At 52.7% G+C, this 15,416-nt stretch overlaps 1 protein-coding gene across 1 annotated transcript; it reads left to right on the forward strand.

The window, feature by feature from the left end:
- On the forward strand, positions 1 to 11,570 carry PLVAP (plasmalemma vesicle associated protein). The gene is made up of 6 exons (XM_055344845.1): positions 1 to 463; positions 4,506 to 4,602; positions 4,702 to 5,414; positions 7,020 to 7,077; positions 7,227 to 7,308; positions 10,844 to 11,570. The coding sequence occupies exons 1-6, from the start codon at positions 95 to 97 to the stop codon at positions 10,848 to 10,850; spliced, it is 1,326 nt and encodes a 441-aa protein (XP_055200820.1). The 5' UTR covers positions 1 to 94; the 3' UTR covers positions 10,851 to 11,570.
- Positions 11,571 to 15,416: the final 3,846 nt, after the last annotated feature.

The raw sequence follows: 15,416 nt of genomic DNA on the forward strand, positions 1-15,416 counted from the left end.
CCCCCTCGGTGCAGGGTGCAGAGGGGCAGCTGCCGCCACCCAGAGCAGGCCGCAGGGCTGAGCAGCGTGGGTGACCAGGCAGCGGTCGGGCGAGATGGGCCTGCCGGTGGAGCACGGAGGAGCCTACGCGCGGGCAGGGGGCAGCCCCCGGGGCTGCTGGTACTACCTGCGCTACTTTTTCCTTTTCGTGTCGCTCATCCAGTTTCTCATCATCCTGGGCCTCGTCCTCTTCATGGTCTACGGCAACGTGCATGTGAGCACAGAATCCAACCTGCAGGCCACAGAGCGCCGGGCCGAGGGCCTGTACAGCCAGGTCGTGGGGCTCACGGCCTCCCAGGCCAACCTGTCCAAGGAGCTCAACCTCACCTCCCGCGCCAAGGAGACCATCATGCAACTGCTGCTGAATGCCCGCCGCGACCTGGACCGGATCAACGCCAGCTTCCGCCAGTGCCAGGCTGACCGGGTAAGGCCTCAGGCCGGACGCTCACCCTGGGAACTCTGGGCTGGTCACATCATCCATCCAAGCTTCGGTTCCCTCGTCCATGAGCCAGAGACAGTCACAGGCTCTATATTGCATGTGAGGAGCCCATGTGGATAAGCAATGCTTATTGTGTTAGTACAAGTATTTCCCACACAATATTGGGGACACATTTACCTTTACTTATTTATTTATTTATTCATGAGCGACACAGAGAGTGGCAGAGACGTAGGTAGAGGGAGAAGCAGGCTCCCTGTGGGGAACTTGATGTGGGTCTTGATCCCAGGACCCCGGATCACAACCTGAGCTGAAGGCAGATGCTCAACCACTGAGCCACCCAGGTACCCTGAGGACACACTCATCCTAAAATAATTTACTCTTTATTTATCTGGAACTTAAGTTTAACTGACTGTGGATTGGCATCACTGTGGGCCCGTGATTTAATATGCATAACGTGCTCAGAATGTGCCGGCACATACCAGCTATGAATAAGAGCTGGCTAAATAAAAAATCAGAGTCTTTGGTTCTTACTCAGTAAGAAGTACGAATAGCTTCTATCTGCCTTATGCTGGGTGTGCATTTTAGAAATATTTCATCATTGGGATGCCTGGGTGGCTCAGCGGTTGAGTGCCTGCCTTCGGGTCAGGGTGTGATCCTGGAGTCCGGAGATCGAGTCCCACATCAGGCTCCCTGCATAGAGTCTGCTTCTGGCTCTGCCTGTGTCTCTGTGTCTCTCTCTCTCTGTGTCTCTCATGAATAAATAAATAAAATCTTCCAAAAACAAACAAAAAAAAACGAGGTCCCAGGCCTCATTCCTTTTTTCACTTCCTCCTACAGGAAGAAAGCCTCTTTCTCATCTCATGTTTGGATCCAACTCATTTTGTTGAAACCTACAGATCTTCCTCTTCTGTGGCTTTTTGAGAACAAAAATCACTAGAACTTCCAGAGCTATTTCTGCCTTCCCCCTAACCCCGGGGTCATGAGCATAGGGCCAGCTTCCAAAGGTATAAGGACAAGGAATGGCAGAAAGGCCAACCCACTGCATTCTTCATCGCTTTACTTGCAATATTTCTGCAGAGGATTCTGTTCCACAGTTTGGAAAACACACCTTGTCGAATTGTAAGAACTTCCTTTAGAAATAGCTTTATTGGGACGCCCAGGTTGCTCAGCGGTTTGGCGCCCACCTTCAGCCCAGGGCATGATCCTGGAGTCCCGGGATCGAGTCCCACATCTGGCTCCCTGCATGGAGCCTGCCTCTCCCTCTGCTTGTGTCTTTGCCTCTCTCTGTGTGTCTCTCTCTCTCGAATATATTTAAAAAATATTTTAAAATTTAAAAAATGAAAACAGCTTTATTGAGATACAATTCAGATGCTCTACAGCTCATCCATTAAGAGTGTATGGTTCAATCATTTGTAGCACCTTCACAGAGCTGGGTGATCATCACAATTGGTTTTAGAACATTTCATTGCTCTAAAAAAGAAGCCCTGTCTCCATGAGTGGTCATTTCCCCATCCTGCCCCCTCCCCCAGCCCCTGGCAACCACTGATTTCTGTCTCTATGAATTTTCGTATAAATGGGGTCATAAGGTGTCCTTCTGTGTTCTGGATGTTTTGTATAAATGGGATCCTACAACAGGTGTCCTTTTGTGTCTGGCTTCTATCACTCAACATGATGTCTGGAAGGCTCACCCATGTTGTAGTGTGTGTCAGGGCTTCCTTCGTTCCTTGTTATGGCTGAGTAATATTCCATTCTGTGGATGGACCACATTTTGTCCGTTCCCCTGTTGATGGATGCTTGGGTTGTTTCCACCTTTGGGTGATTGTGACTAGTGCTATTATAAACATGCATATAAAAGTCTTCATGTGGACCTATGCTTCAATTTCTCTTGGGTATATACCCAAAAGTGGAATTGCTGGGTCACATGGTAATTCTATGTGTGACATTTTGTGGAACTGCCAGACTGTTTCCAAAACCACTGCCCCATTTTCTTTTAAAGATTTATTTATTTATTTATTCATGATAGAGAGAGAGAGGCAGAGACACAGGCAGAGGGAGAAGCAGGCTCCATGCAGGGAGCCCGACGTGGGACTCGATCCCGGGACTCCAGGATCGCGCCCTGGGCCAAAGGCAGGCACTAAACCGCCGAGCCACCCAGGGATCCCCCACTGCCCCATTTTTATATTCCAACCAGTACTACCTGGAATTTCTCATTTCTCTACAGCCTCACCAATGCGTGTTACTCTCTGTTTTTGTTTTCCATTTCATTTATAACCATCCTCCTGGTTGGAAGGCGGAATCTCATGGTGGTTTTTGTTTGCATTTCCCTGATGACTAATGATGGTGAATATTCTTTGATGTGCCCGTCAACCACATGTGTATCTTCTTTGAAGGAATATTTCAGATACTTGGCCCATTTTTTCAATTAAGTTATCTTTTTACTATTGATCCATAAGAGTTTACTTTTGTATATTCTAGATACTAATCCTATCATCAGATACATTCTCTGGAAATATTTTCTCCCATCTATGGGTTGTCTTTTCCCTTTCTACTTTTTTTTTAACTGAAGTATAGTTGACACACAACATTACATCAATTTCAGGTCTACAACACAGTGATTTAACAGTCTTTTCCCTTTCTTGGTAGAATTCTTTAGGTACACCTGGGTGGCTCAGTGGTTGAATGTCTGCCTTTGACTAGGGTCATGGTCCCAGGGTCCTGGGATTGAGTTCCACATCAGGCTCCCCACTAGGAGCCTGCTTCTCCCTCTGCCTATGTCTCTGCCTTTCTCTGGGTCTCTCATGAATAAATAAATAAAATCTTTTTTAAAAAAAGAATATTTTAAAGCACAAAAGTTTTTAATTTTAACAAAGTCCAATTGATTAGTTTTTCTCTTTGTGTTTTTGGTATCACATCTAAGAAACTATTGCCAAATCCAAGGTCATGCAGAGTTAACACCTATGTTTTCTTCTAAAGAGTTCTATGACTTTAGCTCTTACATTTGGGTCGTTGAGCCATTTTGAGTTAATATTTACATGTGGTGTGAGGTAAGGGTCCAAATTCATTGCTTAACATGTGGAGATCCAGCTGTGCCAGCACCATTTGTTGAAAAGACTTTTTCCAAAAAGAAAAAAAAGACTTTTTCCCCCATGGAATGATTTTGCCTAATTTTCTAGGGCTGCCACAAATTGGGTGGTTTGAACAATAGAAATTTGTTTTTGCACACACACGAGGTCAAGATGTGAGTTCCTTTGGAGGGTTAGGAAGGAAGAGTCTGTTCCAGGCCTCCCTCCTTGCCTTGTAGATAGCCACCTTCTCACTGTGTCTTCACATCATCTTCCCTCTGTGCATTTCTGGGTGTCCAAATTCCCTCTTATAAGGACACCAATCATCCTGGATTAGAGCCCCCCTCATGACCTCATGTTAATTTAATCCCGTCTTTAAAGACCCTATCTCCAAATACTCTCACATTCTGCGGTCCTGGGGGTCCAGACTTCAACACATGAATGAGGGGGGCACAATTCAGTTCGTAACAGCATTGTTGTCAAAAAGTCATTGGCCACAAATGTGAATTAATGTTTTCAAGGTTCATCCAAGTTGTAGTGTGTATCAGTGCTTTCTTCTTTATCATTGCCAAATAGTATTAACTATAACAACTTAAAAAATTTTTTTTTGTTTATGAGAGAGAGAGAGAGCATGAGCAGTGAGAGGGGCAGAGGGAGAAGGAGAAGCAGACTCCCCACTGAGCAGGGAGCTCAAGGCAGGACTTGATCCCAGGACCTGGAGATCATGACCTGAGCTAAAGGCAGACACTTAACCAACTGGGCCACCCAGATGCCCCTAACTGTAACAACTTTTGAAGATCCAGCCAGCATCCCCTATAAAGGAGCTATGCCCTTGTGAACTGGGCCAACCCAGGCCACCTGGATGTGGAATCGGATCCCTCAGCCCAGAGGGTCTGGGCTAACCAGGAGCAAGGGGACCCGCAGGGGGCAGACTGTGAGCTCTGACCTGTGTCCCATCCGGTTAGGTGGTCTACATGAACAACCAGCGGTACATGGTGGCCATTATCTTGAGTGAAAAGCAGTGCCAAGAACAACTTAAGGAGACCAACAAGAGCTGTAATGGTGAGTGGTCTGGGTGTTAGGGAGCAAGGGTGGTAGATTCCCCACCCGGTGTCTTGGCTACCCACAACCTTCCTGAGATTTATTATCCTGTACCTGTAGCCCTTTTCCTCATGCTGAACCAGAAGGCCAAGACGCTGGAAATGGAGGTGGCAAAGGAGAAGCAAGTGTGCACTAAAGACAAGGAGGCGCTGGTGCTGAGCAAGCGCGTGGTGGAGGAGCAGCTGGCCGAGTGTGGCAAGGCCCGGGAGCAGCAGCGGCAGGAGCGACAGCTGGCTGAGGATCGCTTGCAAAAGGTGCAGACCCTCTGCCTCCCGCTGGACAAGGACAAGTTTGAGACGGAGCTGCGTAACCTCTGGAGGGACTCCATTATCCCACGGACCCTGGACACCATGAGCTATAATCTGTACCATCCTCTGGGCTCAGAAATAACCTCCATCCGGAGAAGCTGCGACCACATGCCCACCCTCATGAGCACCAAGGTGGAGGAGCTGGCCCGGAGCCTGCGGGCTGGCATAGAGCGTGTGGCCCGCGAGAACGCGGACATCCAGCGCCAGAAGCTGGAGGTTGAGCAGGCCCTGAAGGCAAGTCAGGAGGCCAAGGAGAAGTTGGAGAAGGAGGCCCAGGCTCGGGAGGCCAAGCTCCAGGCTGAATGCGCCCGGCAGACACAGCTAGCTCTGGAGGAGAAGGCAACGCTGCGGAAGGAGAGAGACAGCCTGGCGAAGGAGCTGGAGGAGAAGAAGCGGGACGCAGAGCAGCTCAGAATGCAGCTGGCCGTCAGCAACTCCGCCTTGGACACCTGCATCAAGGCCAAGGTGGGCGAGAGGGCCCTGAATTCAGGTTGCATTGGAGTCGGGTCTGGGGGCCATGTTGGTGGTGATGTCTAACTTGGGTTTGAGTTGGGCTTCCCAGTCTAGGTCTGGTGAGTTAACTCACTTGAGAGTTTCACTGACATAGGATTGGGATGGAGTTTGCAATGACACTGAGAGAGGATTAAGGATTGAGATTGAGTTTGGGGTGGCTGGTGGGCCTCAAAATTCATTCAGGGTGAGGACTGGTGATTCGTGGAGTGTTCGTGTCAGGGTTGGGATGTGTCTGAGTTGAAGGCTTACGTTGGCAGTTAGACTGAAGATTAAGGCTGGTCTAGAGGAAGGCTTGGTGTGGAGCAGAGTCTGTGTTTGTATCAAGGTGAGTTCTTGGGAATGCTGTGTTCAGAGTCGGTTTGAGTTGGAGTTAGGGCTCCATTGAAGATTACATCAGTCTTAGAACCAGGGTTGTGTTGAGTTTGGATTGTGAGGAAAGCTTGAAAGGTAGATCAGGGGTCACATGCAGGGTGGCCGGTGAGTCTAGCTTTGGGTGTAGGATGTCAGTGGCTCTGCAGTTGGGTTGTGTAGAAGCACCAAAGCTGGAGTCGAAGCTCAGGTGAGTGTAGGTGGCTGGTGGGTCTAGAGATGATTAGAAGTTTGGGGCCAAAGGTGAACTTAGAATTTCATGGGCATTAGGATTGGGATTGGTGTTGACCACGGGTTAGCAGTTGAAGTTGGTTTTGGTTTAGGGCGGCTGGCTGAGAAATGGATGAAATTGGGCTGACGTCGGGATATATTTGAAATGAAGGATTGGGTGACCCTGAGTTAGGGTAGGGAACCTGGGACAGGGTGAGGGTCAGGGCTGGGTGTTGAGAAGAAACTGTACAGATGCTGATCTTGGGGTGGGGCTGGTTTGGGGTTCCATATGGGGTAGAGGCTAGGGTCTAAGGCTGAGTTGGGATGAGCGTGGTGCTGGGAAGGTGTTTATGGGTGGCCATGGTGGAGCCCAGGGCTGGGCGGCGGGAAGGAGGATGGGGGTGCATTTTTCATAGCAGCCAGGTCTAAGGAATGCGTTGGGTCAGACTTAGATATAAAGTTATAGTTAAATCAGGTTTGTCATTAGGATTGGGTTTAGGTCGGGGTTTGATTCTAAGGAAGGTTCTGTTTTCATGTAGGGATTAGATGTCGGGTGATTGAGTTTAGAGCTGGTTTTGGATTTCAGGCACAGGGTTGTGGGAGGGAAGGCAGCTGGTTTACAGAGTGGGTCAGCTTCAACCTCGAAGGGGGGTGTGCTGGGTGTTGGGTGGGTGGACTCTGTTGGGGTCATGAATTGGGACTGGGTTGGAACTAAGACTATAGCGGAGACTGGAGCAGGTCACGGCAGAGTCTCTGGGTGGCCTTCCAAGGAAAGCCAGTCCCTGGGGTCCCCAGTCCTTTGTGGGGAGGTGGGTGCAGGTGGTTGTACATCCATTAGTGTGGGTGTCTTTCTCCAGTATCTGCCCTGGAAGGAGCTCAGACTCAGGTATTGAAGAGCATGGAGGAGGGGAGCCTCCCTGGCACTCTGGTACAGGGGTCCCAGCTTCTGCCAACCTCTCTCCATCTTTCCTCCCACAGTCACAGCCGATACCTATACCAAGACCTGCGGGCCCTGCCCCCAACCCCCAGCCCATTGGTGAGTAACAGAAGGCAGGGCCAGGAAGGGGGTCGGGATGGTCCTTTCTACTTCTTACCCCGTCTCAGCCCTGCTATAGGGGCTGCCAGCCCATCCCTAGCCCAGGGTTGGGGCAGTTGGTTGGAGCTGACTCGTCCCTCTCGCGGCAGACCCAGCTGGCCTGGAGGAATTCAAGAGAAGGATCCTGGAGTCCCAGAGGCCCCCTGCAGCCAATGCTGTAGCCCCATCCAGGTGAGACACTGGGCAGACTGAGATGGTTCAGTCTCAGGGCTTCAGAGGAGGCTGGGAACAGGACTAAGGGGGAAGGGAGGCTCATCTCCCACTTGCTGCTTCCTTAATTGAGTGCCTGCTGTATACCAGGCCCTAGGCTGGGTCCTGGGGACACACAGTGACCAAGACCCACACAGATCCGTTCATTAAACTCCCTGAATAGGGGGTGAGAGAAACAATGAAGGAGCCACAAAAAAAGAGAGAGAGAGAGACCAAGAGCCTGCAACTATGAGGTGCTTACTGTGAGTTCACAGTTGAACTCACTCTGCAAGATTAACTCACCCAATGCTCATAACCCTAATCAGTGGGCAAGCCACTGTTATTGGCGCTTTCCAGACTAAATAAGTGAGGCACGGAGAGGGTGTGCATCATGGCCCAGATCACCCAGCTGGGGAGTGCAGAGCTGGAGACAAGAACCCAGGCTATTGGAGTCCAGGCAGGCAAGAGAGGGCTTTGGTGGGGAGGAGGCCTTTGTGCTGGAGGATGTGGCTGGGGAGGGTGGCTGGAGCAGTGGAAGGGAGGAGGGACAGCTGAAGACCCTGGGCCTCTCACCCCTCCCCTCTGAGCCTCTCTTTCTACCTCTACAAAAATGGAGGTCTCCGAAATCAAGGGCACAGAAACTCTTTGCTAACTGTAAAGTGCTGTCCACAAATGCCTAAACCAAGGGGCCGGGGGTTGCAGCAGGGCGCACCAGGGCACCCGTCAGCGGACACCCAGTTCAGGACTCGGACACCCAGTTCAGAACTCGGTGCCAGTACCACCAACACCCACCACCACCCCTCCCCCGCCACCTCCCAGAGCACGGCATGTGCATCACAGGGAAGGTGACTCAGGCCACCGCCCCAAGAACATCCTGTGCTCCCTCCCAGGTGGTGGCCATGCTCCCAGTTCAGGGGTTCAGGATCACATCGCTGGCCAAGGAGTCTGGGATGAGCACTGCCATTCACAGTTTGGGACTCAGGGCTCAAAGAGACACCTGGGATTTTAAGTCACATCCCTCCGACCCCAAGCCTATGCCAAACAGGGCTCTGCCAGCAACGCTATTATCCCCCTGGTCTGTTTTAGCCTTAAATGTAGGCTTTGGGGACAAACAGACTTCCAGAGGTCTGTCTTCAAATCCCAGGGGTCCTCTACTTCCAGCTCCATTTCCACTCTGCCTCTTCTTACATAGCCCCTCTGACAGGGAGCTCACCTCCTTGCGGAACTTGTCCCTTCACTCCGGATGGCTCTGTCTGGGAGAAATCCCTCACCCCCACCCACCCCCCAGCAGCTCACTGAGAGAGAAGCCAGAGGGTGGAGAGAAGACCCTGCTCCAAGCAGTTTTCCTCTCTCCATCTTGGCCCAATGCCATCATGGCAAGGAAGAAGGTTCTATTCTTATCCCCACTTCTCAGAGGAGGGAACTGAGGCCCCAGGGAAGTGACCAGCCTGGGGTCCTGCGTCACTGAGTCAGGGCCAGAGCCAGGCTCCCAGCCCAGGCCCATCCCAGCAGAGAAAGGGGAAGCTCTTGAGATTGTTTACCCCAAAAGACATCCCTCTACCGAGAAAACAATGAGTACTTAAGCAGGGCCCCTCCCGCAGCCTCTCTGCAGGGTCTCAGGAAGGGCCTCCGGCTCCCTGGGCTCCAGCCTTGGTTCATGGTCCCAAAAGAAAGGGCCCATCAGCTCTGGCTTGGAGCCCCAGCGAGGCCAGCCACTCGCGGGTTAGCCCACGCCAATCACGTCTCGCTTTTTTGCTGGACATCTTTAAGTCGTTTTCTCCTGATGGCAAATGTACTAGTTTTCCTTTTTACCCGGTAAAACTGTGTCCTCTGGCTATGGATTTATTTAAGTTAAACCCAGACAGCGACAGGGACACACACGGTTGATGTGAAGACACATTGGAAGTCTGGTTTAGGGGCAAAAGGTACAGTGTGGAAGGTTGAGGATGGAAGTCCAGCCCTGGCTCCCAGCCGGGCCGGGCACACAGCGAGTGTGGCTCAAGTTCATGGCCATCACTATTGTGATTCGGTTCGTTTACACAACCCGTGTGTCTGGAGCAGCTGCTGGGTGAGGAGGACTCGGGACGAATAGGCACAGAAGCCGCTGCCCTTGTGGGGCTCCCAGTCTAGCTGGGGGGCAATCGGAGGACCAACCAGATGAATGAGCTGCTGTCACAGGGCCCCTTGGCGGCGTGAGGGGCCAGGGAGGCTTCTCTGCCCTGAACGAGGGTGAAGTTGGGGCAGAGAACAGGAGGAGGTGAGGGAGGAACCACAGGGGTGGGGGGGTCCCCCAAAGAGTGAACCAGGCAGAGAGCACAGCCTATGCCAAGGCCTGGGGAGAGGAGGCTGGTGTGTCTGGCGGTGGGGGGGGGGGGGCATGGTGTCTGAGTAGGAAGGGAGGGGGTGCAGGGGGCTCAGATCGGGCGGGGCCAGTGGCAGCAGGGAAAACCTGGGGAGCCCCGGGACAGTGGTGAGCCGAGGAGGACAGGACGGGACCCAGGTGTTCACAGGCCTGCTCTGGTCACTGTTGGGGGGTCGAAGCCCACTGTGCTGCTCCAGGCATGTGATGATGGGCCTGGAGCCAGGGACCCCCCTGCCTTGCAGGCTGGTGGGCAGGAGCTGGCGAAGAATGTAAGTCAGGGCTGGCCGGGAGCCTGGTGAATCCTGGTCAAGCTGGAGCCAGGGAGGGGGGCCAGAGGCAGCCAAGGAACGTGAGGCGGCTTGGCCCCAGGGAAGAGCCGGGGAAGGAAGGGAGGGGGCCAGCGGAAGCAGCACTTGGCTGAGGCCCCCTCCTCCCAGACCAGGAAACAGCGTTTGAGCCAACCCCTGACCCCTCACGAGAACCTTTGCTAGGCCAAGGAGGGGGAAGGGCATCCCAGACAGCAGGATGGCTCCTGCGAAGGCAGGGGGAGGGGTGAAGTGAAGCCACGCCTCTCGAGATCTGGGGGGACTTTGTGGCAGGGTTTGAGTTTCTCATGAAGAGGACTGGTAGGGACAGAGTGGGTGGAGCCTTGAATGCCGGGTAGAAAGGATCTGGCTTGGTCTCCAGGGCACAGGGGAACCAGGGAGAGTGTGTGGAGAGGGGCAGGCCCCTTGGAAAAACCCTCCTGGGAATGAGTGAGGGGCTGGCCCTGGGGGGTGCTGCGGAGACAAAGGAGGGAGACCCGAGGCCCTGTCTGAGGGGTAGGGGTGTAGACAGGGGCTTTGGGGCAGACTCCCAGGATCCCACCGGCCTTGGGAAGCAAAGGTAAAATGCAGCAGAGGCCCGGCGCCGGAAGGTGGCCTCTCTGACCGCTGGCTCTTGATCTGTCTAATGAGGAGGCCCACGTCTCAGTCCCCCCCTCCCAGAGAGGTTCAGCAGGTCCGAGTCTCATGGGAAGGCTGAACCCCGAAAGAGCCCAAGAGTCCTTGGTAGCAAGAAGGGGCCTGCGGTGGGAGGAGGTGGGCCCAGGCAAGGTTCGTCCTTCCGTCTGTCTGTCTGTCTGACTATTGTGTTACCATCTCCTTCCTGCCCTAGTGGCTGACGAGGCTCTGGCCCCTGAGGACCGAGGTGCGGCCCCGACTGGCCAGTCTGCGGACTCCGCGCAGCGAGACGCCCCGGGCACACGAGCAGCTGGGGCCACCGCACCGACTCCCGCACACACCCACGGCCCGGACCCCACACTCGTCCTCCCCTCCACCCCACCGCACCCCCAACACCTTCTCACCGGCCCACACCTGCCCGCCTGATCTCTCACCTGAGACAGCGATACCTCAGTGGCGTCACACGAAGATGCAGTGACATCACACAGACCAGGCGATGGCATCACACAAGAACGCGGCAGTGGTGCCACACAGACACAGGGAGGATGTCACCCACAGATGCAGTGCCGACGTCACATACCCGCACATGCACACCTCCGCCCAGCCCTTGCCCGATGTCACACCCTCCCACGCACTCGGGCCCAGGCGACCGCAGCACCATACCCATCTGCCACCTCTGTGCCCTTGCCACACCGCCCTCCAGTTTTCTCCTCTTCTGACTCCTCACCCCCAGGGTGTCAGGCCTAGTGAAGCAGGAACGGGAGACATTAGCCTCCGTCCCCTCAGGGACAGTCTCCTGGCTCCCCTGCCAGGCCGCACCTGAGCCCAGGGCCAATGTCACCCACAGGCCCCATCAGAGTCCCTCCCTCCCGTCCACACCTAGCCCGGCCTGTGGCCCATATAAATGCTAGTGGCACTAAATAAATATTACTGAATCCTTTCAAAGATTCCAGAGTGGTGATTTCTTTTTTTTCTTTTTCTTTTTTTAAAGATTTGATTTATTTATTCATGAGAGACACAGAGAGAGGCAGAGACACAGGCAGAGGGAGAGCAGGCTCTATGCAAGGAGCCCAAAGCAGGACTCGATCCCCGGTCTCCAGGATCACACCCTGGGCCAAAGGGGGCACTAAACCACTGAGCCACCCTGGCTACCCTTTGTTGTTTTCTTTGTTTGTTTGTTTGTTTTTAAGTTTTTATTTATTTATTCATGAGAGACATAGAGAAAGGCAGAGACACAGGCAGAGGGAGAAGCAGGCTGCATGTCGGGAGCCCGATGCAGGACTGGATCCCAGGACCCCGGGGATCATGACCTGAATCAAAGGTAGACATTCAACCACTGACCCTCGTGTCCCCAGAGTGGTGATTTCTGCTTTGAAAAGTTACCACCTAATGATGCTATGAGAAAAGACTGCAAGCTAGGAGCCCACACCCCACACCCTGACCTCCCAGCCTGTCCCCAGGCCAGAAGAGCCTGCAACCAAGACAAGCCTATGGCGACATCAGCTTCCCTCAAAGTAGAGGCATCTAGAGGCATCTCTGTACGTGAAGAGAAATGGCAAGAACCCTAGTCAGTGAGGGTTTCACCAAGTGGCTCAAAAGTCCCACATTGTGACAACTTTGTTGTCAATTTAGTGTTTCTTTAAAGTAGCGGGCATTTGGGGATCCCTGGGCGGCGCAGCGGTTTGGTGCCTGCCTTTGGCCCAGGGCGCGATCCTGGAGACCCGGGATCAAATCCCACATCGGGCTCCCAGTGCATGGAGCCTGCTTCTCCCTCTGCCTGTGTCTCTGCCTCTCTCTCTCTCTGAGACTATCATAAATAAATAAAAAAATTAAAAAAAAATAAAGTAGCGGGCATTTAAAATAAATAAAAATGAAAATAAAATAATAAAGTAATAAAATAGCAGATACTTAAAAGCAGTTTCTAAAAAAACAAAAAAACAAACAAAAAAACAGGTTATCCATCTGTGGCTTCATCTTCCTAAGATTTGCGAAGATTTCCCCCAGGTACTGACAAGAGTTGCTGAGGCACGACCGTAGGAGGAATTCCTCTCCAAAATGGCTTCAGGAACAGTATCACTACTGGCTCAGGCCATTTGTTTTGTCTTGTTTTGTGGCAAGATGGGATGTCAGAAAGGGCACCAGGATGTCAGAAAGGGCCCAGTTGGGGAGTGCTTTAACAGATTGACCATTAAATTTGTGGGGAAAACAGGAAAAAGTACATTAGAGGAATACAGGGAAATCCCATGGTACCCACCAGACAGGAGGTAAAAAAAAAAAAAAGGTTTAAAAAGCCATAGTACCTACTGCTGGTGAAGATGTAGAGAAAAGGCATTTTCTTACAGGACCCCAAGAAATGTAAATCTCATCACGGCCCTTCTGGAAATTAGTTTGGTGACATTTAATTGACTCAGCAACCCCATTTCTAGGATTTTATCCCTAAAAAGAAAAACTTCAGGAAACAAAGCAAATGGTCATCAGTAGGAAAGCGGCCTAAAAATTGTGCTCTAGAATCTCAGCTTGTCATTTGCTGCCTCCACCCTCCTGACCTCCCCCGAGCCCCCACCATCCCCACTGCCCCAGCCTTGATTCCCTCCCAGTCCATACCCCCCTGGGACCCTAGACAGGGAGGGGGATGAGTCACCAGGAGCCAGGGCTGGCAAAGCCACGCTTAAGGCAGGCTAGTCAGGAGGGACAAAGGAGCGATATTTCCTGGATACGGAAACTCGGGTGAGAGACGCCTGCTGCAGGAAACACTCGGCTGGGGCCCCGCCAAGCCGGGGCAGGGGGGTCAGCCAGGCCAGGCCGCCCAGACGGGCCAGTCTGGAGGCCCCAAGGAAGTGAGGACGTCCCTGACCCTAAGCCTACTGCCTGGGCAGCTGGAGACTGGAGACGATGATGACACCAGCCAGTCACAGCCACCACAGGATGTCTGAGTTTTGGGTTCTGGAGCCAGACATCCCTGGATTTAAATCTTGACTCAGTTGGTCTCAGCCTCCATTTTCTCATTTGAGAAATAATCGTTCTAAACTTTCTGGACACATGTGCACGGGCCTGATTTTTCGTTCTCTCCCATCCAGAGCATCCCAGGATATCGTCCCTCCAGCTGGTCCCCACGCCCAGCCCTGCTGGTCCAGGGACACCTTTCCATCATGAGATCTGACCATGTCCCTCTATTCTCTGTGGCTCCCCATTACCCTGGGAACAAAGTCCGGTTCCTCAGCTCTCTTGTGTCCCTGTCCCCGACCCCCACTCCCACTTCCAGGGAAGTTCTTGACTCAGCAGCCCTGGATCTTCTTTTTTTTTTTTTTTAAGATTTTACTTATTTATTCATGAGAGACAGAGAGAGAGAAAGGTCAAGACACAGGCAGAGGGAGAAGCAGGCTCCATGCAGGGAGCCCGACATGGGACTCGATCCCGGGTCTCCAGGATCATGCCCTGGGCTGAAGGTGGCGCTAAACCACTGAGCCACCCAGGCCGCCCCAAGCATCTCCCTTTAGCTCAGGGCATGATTCTGGAGTTCCAGGATCTAGTCCCACATCGGGCTCCCTGCGAGGAGCCTATTTCTCCCTCTACCTGTCTCTGCCTTCTCTCTGTGTCTCTCATGAATAAATAAATAAAATATTTTTTTGAAAAAGATTTTATTTATTTGAGAGACAGTGAGAGAGAGAGAGAGATAGAGAGAGAGAGAGAGAGAGAGAGAGAGAGAGAAGGAGCAGAGGGAAGGGCAGACGGAGAAGAAGAAATAGACTCCCTGCTGATCAGGGAGCCAGATGATCAGATGACATGGGGCTCATCCCAGGACTCTAGGATCATGACCTGAGCCAAAGGCAGAGGCTTAACCGACTTAGCCACCTAGGCGCCCCTGCCCTGGACCTTTAATTCTAAAGATTATCTCTTAATTTGTGCTCTCAGACTAAAATGCCTTTTTCTTCTTCCTCCAAGGCCCTCCCTCAGAGATCCCACCTCCAGGCAGCCCTCCTGATTGCCCCAAGTATAGCCCTTCCTCCCCCTGGGGGAATCCCCAGCTCCATCCCTCTCTTCCTACAGACCTACCATATATAACTCTGACTCCCCCAAGTTGGTGGCTCCCCTAGGAGCAGGGCAGCAGGGACTTCCCTGTCGGGGAGCAATCCACAGACCCCCTCCCTGACCCTGTGGCTCAGCCAGCCGATGAGGTTGTGACTCTTTAGGGATTTCCTGTGACCTCTATAAATAACCCCTATGGCTGCTTCCCACAAACCACCTCACCCTTCTTGGAAAAAAGGGACTGTAGCCAAGGACCTCAGTCCAGCTGTGTGCCAGGGCCTGGGAGAGGGGGGGTGGGGCCCAGGCATCCTTTCCCAAGAACTTCTCTCTCTCGACCCGGACCCCACTTACCCCTCCTGGGAGCCCTCTGGTCCCTCCCAGCATGGAGGACATCTGGACACCCTCCTATGGCATTGTTTCTCTTCTCTGGGTATCTGTAGTCCCGAAAAATAGACATAATAGCAATACTCGTGGACTCAGCCCATGAGTGATCCTTTCCCTCCTTGAGTCCCCCATGCTCGGGCAGCCCTAGGTGCTGAAGAAGAAAACAAACCAATAGTGACAGATTGCCATGAAGTCCGTGAAGACACGGGCGGTGGGGGGGGTGGGGGTGGGGCTTTGGTTGGGTGGTGGGGAATTCTAGATGCTTCCTGAAAACTCTCTTCATATTCTCCATCGGCCCTGGATACCTCCCAGCCTTTGCTCAGGTGTTCCCTAAAACCTGAGAGCTTCTATTTTCCATCACCTGAGATAGGACTCTC

The sequence above is a fragment of the Nyctereutes procyonoides genome, unplaced genomic scaffold, assembly GCF_905146905.1.
Source record: "Nyctereutes procyonoides isolate TBG_1078 unplaced genomic scaffold, NYPRO_anot_genome, whole genome shotgun sequence".
Lineage (NCBI taxonomy): Eukaryota > Metazoa > Chordata > Mammalia > Carnivora > Canidae > Nyctereutes > Nyctereutes procyonoides.

Bases quoted from the DNA above. Each gene is read 5' to 3' on its own strand.
- PLVAP (XM_055344845.1), top strand. From the start codon at position 95: ATGGGCCTGCCGGTGGAGCACGGAGGAGCCTACGCGCGGGCAGGGGGC. The intron at 464-4,505 runs GTAAGGCCTCAG...CCATCCGGTTAG, and splicing joins GCCAGTGCCAGGCTGACCGG to GTGGTCTACATGAACAACCA. The intron at 5,415-7,019 runs GTGGGCGAGAGG...TTCCTCCCACAG, and splicing joins ACACCTGCATCAAGGCCAAG to TCACAGCCGATACCTATACC.